At 38.3% G+C, this 5,697-nt stretch overlaps 1 protein-coding gene across 1 annotated transcript in view; it reads left to right on the plus strand.

Annotated features, from left to right (window-relative positions):
• Positions 1–5,697, plus strand: part of Sumf1 (sulfatase modifying factor 1) — a gene marked incomplete at its 5' end in the record, with an annotated part of 68,878 nt that overhangs the window by 53,733 nt on the left and 9,448 nt on the right. The window contains 1 exon segment of the mRNA XM_005383741.2: positions 1,974–2,033. Coding sequence (XP_005383798.1) covers positions 1,974–2,033 — 60 coding nt within the window.

Consider the following 5,697-nt stretch of genomic DNA (forward strand, 5'->3'; position numbering starts at 1 on the left):
TTGATTGTAGTCTTAGGTTAGGGGAATAGATGATGAAAGGGGATTGTTTTGTTCTCACATCCTCCTATTGGTAGATTGGCTCCTTCCTAGATGTGTCTGGACAAAAGAATTTCATCTTGCATGTTAGTAGATACTGTGAGACTTCCATCAGAACTAAACTCTCATTTGGTTCTTTGCAATATAGCACGCAGAAAACCACTTGAAGCAGTGTAGTGCAAGAAGTCCCGGGCACGAAAATGAGTATGAATGTGACCACTGCATGTGACACGTACACAGTTACACATCCTTCCCATTATGCTGCAGTGAATTCTTGGCAAATGTCTTACTTGTAAGCAACAGTAAACTCATCCAGAAGATCCCAATGCAGTGTCTGTCAGGTTCTGGACGTTTGTGGGAAGAAAACTGTGCTACTAGTCATTATGGTTACATGTAACTGGCCTGTTGTAATCAGTGAAAGTTTACTAATGTAACATTGAACATTTAAGGCCTGGGGAATAACTGGGACCCTATGGAGGAACAAAGAAGAGCCAATGACTTTGTCTGTGACAATTTCTAAGTACCTGGGAAAACTTAGAATAAAACATGTGCTTGGAGAAAACATGGTTCTTTTAACTTTTGTCACTTATGTTAAAAGAATATAACTTGTCTAATGGCTCTTGACAATACGTTGCTGAGAAGAAATGGCCAGGTGTCTCTTGTTTTCAATAAACAGAGTGTGATTAGTTGTCTTGTTGAACAATAAGGGAAAAGCAAGAGCTCCTCATTTCCCCCTGCTCCCGGCTGTGGCTTTGACTTATAGGCGCTTACTGGTACATTTCAGATGCTCTTTGCATGGCTTACCTGGTGTTGTAGCCTTTAATGTGTCAACTGAAACTAGGATTTCACTTGCATTGCATTGTCCTTTTATCAGAAGCTCTCTGTAGAAGAAACAACTTTATCTTTTGGTTTGTCTGGATCGCCAGTCTCTTTACAGGGATAGTTGCTGTCCCTTCTTACGTCCTTTTCGGTTCTCCCCAGTTTGCTAATTTCTCACTGGGAAAAAGGGAGAGTGCTTCAGAGGATGGACTCTGGCACAGGGCCACTGGAGTGTGGTCCTTGTTCTGCCGTCACTTCTTACATAACTTCCCTGTGAAACTGTCATGGAGAATACCTGAGTTAATACCAGCAACATGCTCACAACTGTGCCTGAGTCACAGTGGGCACTTATAAATCTTTTTTTTTTTTTTTTAAGAAGATAAACTGTGATGCTTGTCTTAATTATATTGATGGTCACATGACTGTAGCTGTCAAAACTTAGGGCCTGGCGTGGTGGTGCTTGCTTGTAATCCCAGCACTCAGGAGGCTGATGCAGAAGGGTCCCTGTGAGTTTGAGCCCAGCCTGGGCTACAAAGTGAGTTCAAGGCTAGCCTGAACTCCATAGCAAAACCCCATCTCAAAAACAAAACCAAAAAACTCATTGGAACTGTGCTTTTAAAAAGGTGGATTTTACTTTATGTAAATTATGCCTTGATCTAACCCAAACATTTTAAGAGAAAAAAATGGATTCATCAACAGAAGATTTATTAAGTGTTACTTGGTGGGCTTATGAAAAGCATATAATTTAAAGAAGCTTGCCATGATCGTACAAAGCAGTTACACTGCAGAATAAATTTGTGTGTCGGTGAGACAAGGTAAGAGATGCTGACAAGCAACACACTAGTCGTCTAGGCAAGAGATGTAGAGGCTTATAGGTAGGATTGCTTCCTGTGGTCATGAAGACATCATAAAAGAATGGAAGCTAGATTCGGGCTGTAGATGGGGAGGAGGGCCTTTGGGAGGCCCTGGAAAGGGTAGATGTAACGTCCGCGGGCAGAAATGCACGTCAAAAATTTAGTACGCATGAGATAGATGGTTGAATGAGAAGGTCCTCTCTCTCACTGTGTGAGGAGCGTCTGTGTTGTCTATATAACAAACTATTTTCTCTTCATCCATAGAAAGGCCCCCCTTCTGGGAAAGACCGGGTGAAGAAAGGTGGCTCTTACATGTGTCATAAGGTAAGTTGTGTCACTAAACAGTATTTTGGTGTTCTGATGGTTTATGGCCCCATTACAGTGGTGCCTTGGTTCATGAACACTCCTGTTTGCCAGCAATTTGGTTCATAAACAGAAGTGTTTGGCAGAATTTTGTTTTCATTTGCAAACTGTATTAGGTAACAAACAGGAACATGGCCATCTTTCCCACGCAGACACAAATATGGGCATCCTTTCCAGAATAATAGAACAAATTAAGTTCGTGAACAAAGGTAACACTGTATTTAAAAAGTAGCCCCAGAATGTCACATTCAGTTTTGCTAATTCATATCTATTCCTATTGGAAGTAGAAAAGAGTAGGACAGTCACCTGAACTTTGGTCACAGCATGGGGAAAGTGGCTGGAGAAGCAGAAGTACTTTTTTTTTTAAAAGAATACATGCTTGCAATACATAATGAATACATTAATTCTGGGGAATCGATACATGTACATAACACATTTTAAACATTTTTACTTCCCCTCCCTTTCCTCACCTTTTCTGTTCCCTCCATCTGTAGATACCCTTCCCATTTGTAAAAAATCTATCCAATTTCCTGTTATCTTTTATTTTTATTTTGAATTATTTCTACTTTGGGCTTCATCATAAGCCTTACGATATCAAGCTGCTTCCATTTTCCTACAGTTACTTGAATTTTATCCTTCTGTATGGCTGAATAGTACTCTGTTACGTATGTATCCCACATTTTCTATCCATTCATCTGTTGATGGACACATAGGCTGAGAAGCAGAGGTTCTGAATGCCCTGTTATAAACCAGATCCTATCTGTTGACTCTTAACATTTTTGAGAAATCTTTGTTGTTCCATGACCCATAGTGGGCTATATATCCTTTCTAGCATGTAAATCTGGAAGCACACCTTGAATTTATGTGGAACTTCTGTACGTTTCTGAGTTCTCTGTGGGAATTCAGGGTACCATTCCGGATGGAGGTAGTTTGTAGTGTACTAGACTGGAAATATCCCTAGGTGTAAGGGTGTGCCTTGTGAAATATGCATCATTTCCATGCTCTTCGGGCTGGGACTCCAGTGTCCAGGCTGACCGCCTTTGGTTAATGAGTGACTCAGTGTATCATGAGTAACCTTTATGAGGAATATGGAAATCAGATATTATCCCCTTCCTTTTTTCTTCAAGTCATCTGTAGTACGTCAGCTTCTTTCTGTCCCTGTACAAAGATGGCATTTTGCAGATGATTGCCAAGAAGCTTTGCATAGTAATTCACTCAGTCTAGGCAGTTAGAGACTTAAAACCACCTATAATAGTGGCAAATTAAGTTACTAATTTAATAATAAAGATAATCACAAACTTTGCCCTAGAACAGTAGCTCTCAAACTTTATTTCACATTGGCATTGTCTGAGATCTATAAAAAATGTGGATGCCTGGCACCTGACTCAACACTCGCATTTGATTTTTCTGAGCTGCGATCTGGGCATTTGGATTCTTTAAACCTTTCTAGGTGTTAAAAATTTGCAAATGCATAGCAAAGTTCGGGGACTGTGTCCTAAAGAAACTATCTCTAAATCATGTGCTTGTGCGTTGTAGATGTGTGTTTTCTGTATTTCTTAAATTAGAATTGTTTTTTTTTTACAGAACATATTTAGCTTTTATTTTTTACAGTTTTTATTTTTTATCGGTACATGTTTACATTAAATAATTATTGTATCCATTGTGGGGTGTTGATACAGATGCCAGTTGTTTTTTCAGCCTCTTTCCCTGTCCCTGCTTTCCCTCCATCTCTTGAAAAATAGCTCCCTGCTTCCTTCATCTGAGTTTCCTTTTGGTCTTTATTTATATTTTTATGTCTTTCATATGAGAGAAACCGTGCAATATTGAGCTTGTATGTCTGATTTATTTCACTTAATATTCGTCTCAATCCACTTAACTATAAATACCTCAAGTTTATCTTTCTTTATAGTAGTACTCCATTGTGTGTAAATATGGTGCTGTCTTTATCCATTCATCTGTTGATGGGCATATTAGGCCTTTTCCAAGATTCAGGCATTATGAATTTTGCTGCCATAAACATGGGTATGCATGTATTACTATAATATGATGTCTTTAATTCAAGGTGAATAGCTAGGTCAAATGGAATTTATAGTTGTAGTTTTTTGAGGAATCTCCCTACTGATTTCCATAGTGGTTGTACTAGTTTAAGGGTTCCTTTTTCCTTATAGCCTCTCTAACATTTGTTACTATTTGATTTCTCAGTGGTAACCGTTCTTTATGGAGTAAGATGAAATCTCATTGTTGTTTTAATTTGCAGTTTCTTTAATGGCCAGAGATGTTGAACATTTTTTTTTCACATATTTGTTGGCCATTTATACTTATTCTATTCAGAAATGTCTATTCATTTCAGTTGCCATTTTTTGATTGGGTCTTTTATTTTGAGGGATCTAAATTTTTTTTGAGTCTTTATATATTCTAGATATGAGTCCTCCAAGGATCATGTTTACATGTTTTCTCATTCTGTAGGGTTCTTTTCACTCTGTTGGTTGTTTTCTTTGCTGTGTAGAAGCATTTCAACTTGACAGGATCTCATTTGTTGATTCTCGGTGGTATTTCTTGTGCCATTAGGATTCTGTTCAGAATGTTTCTGGCTACTCCTGTGTCTTTAAAAGTTTTATCTATTTTATTTTCCAGTAGATTAAATATTTACATTTTAACATTTAGATCTTTGATCCATTTTGATTTTAGTTTCGTACACCATAAGAAATATAGGTCCAGACTCAATCTTTTACATGCGAATAGCCAAATTTTCCAGCACCATTTATTAAAGAGTCTATCTTTATACCTTCAGTGTATGTGTTTGGCCCTTTTGAAGATTAAGTAACTAAATGTGTCTATGGTCAGTATCCTCTGTTTTGTTCTGTTGGTCCACATGTCTGTGTTTGTGTCATTACCATGCTATTATCATTATTACAGCTTTGTAATGTAATGTGATACCTTTGGCTTTGTTGTTGTTACCCAGGATTGTTTTTGCTGTTTTTGGTTTCTTCTGATTCCATATGAATCTTAGGATTGTTTTCTCTAGATTTGTGAGGAATGCTGTAGGTATTTTGATTGCGATTTTGTTGAATCTATGTATCAGTTTTAGAACTATGGCCATTTTGACTATATTGGTTCTGTCTGTCCAGCAATGGGGGTGTCTTTCCATTTTCTAATACCATCTTCAATCTCTTTTTTCAGAGAACTGTAGTTTTCATTGTAAAGGACTTTTGCTTCCTTGGTTAGGTTAATTCCCAAGTATTTCATTTTTTTGATGCTATTGTGAATGCAGTTGTGGGCTTTTCTTGTGGGTAGTGCTGCTGGCTCATCTGTGCTCTCTCCCTGAAGCTGCCAACCCTTAGGTGCTTACTTTTTTCTTGGTGAGTTGGCTTCATCCACAGTGAACTTGGTCAGTTGCTTGTCACCTCTGTGGCCCTATGCTGAGGTGAACCAACATTCAGAGCCAGCTAGAAATTAGTAGTTTCATATGGCCAGGGCACGGAATCTATGATGCAGACTTGGCTGGGGATGAATGTGGCACGGTGCAGCTGCCTTCCCCTCTTAAAAGAATTTTTAAATCCATTGGTTCAGGTGCAGGTTGATAGAGTTCAATTTATGCTTTACACTTACATTTATAAAAAGATGT

The sequence above is a fragment of the Chinchilla lanigera genome, unplaced genomic scaffold (genome assembly GCF_000276665.1).
Source record: "Chinchilla lanigera isolate Chin_1 unplaced genomic scaffold, ChiLan1.0 scaffold00020, whole genome shotgun sequence".
NCBI lineage: Eukaryota > Metazoa > Chordata > Mammalia > Rodentia > Chinchillidae > Chinchilla > Chinchilla lanigera.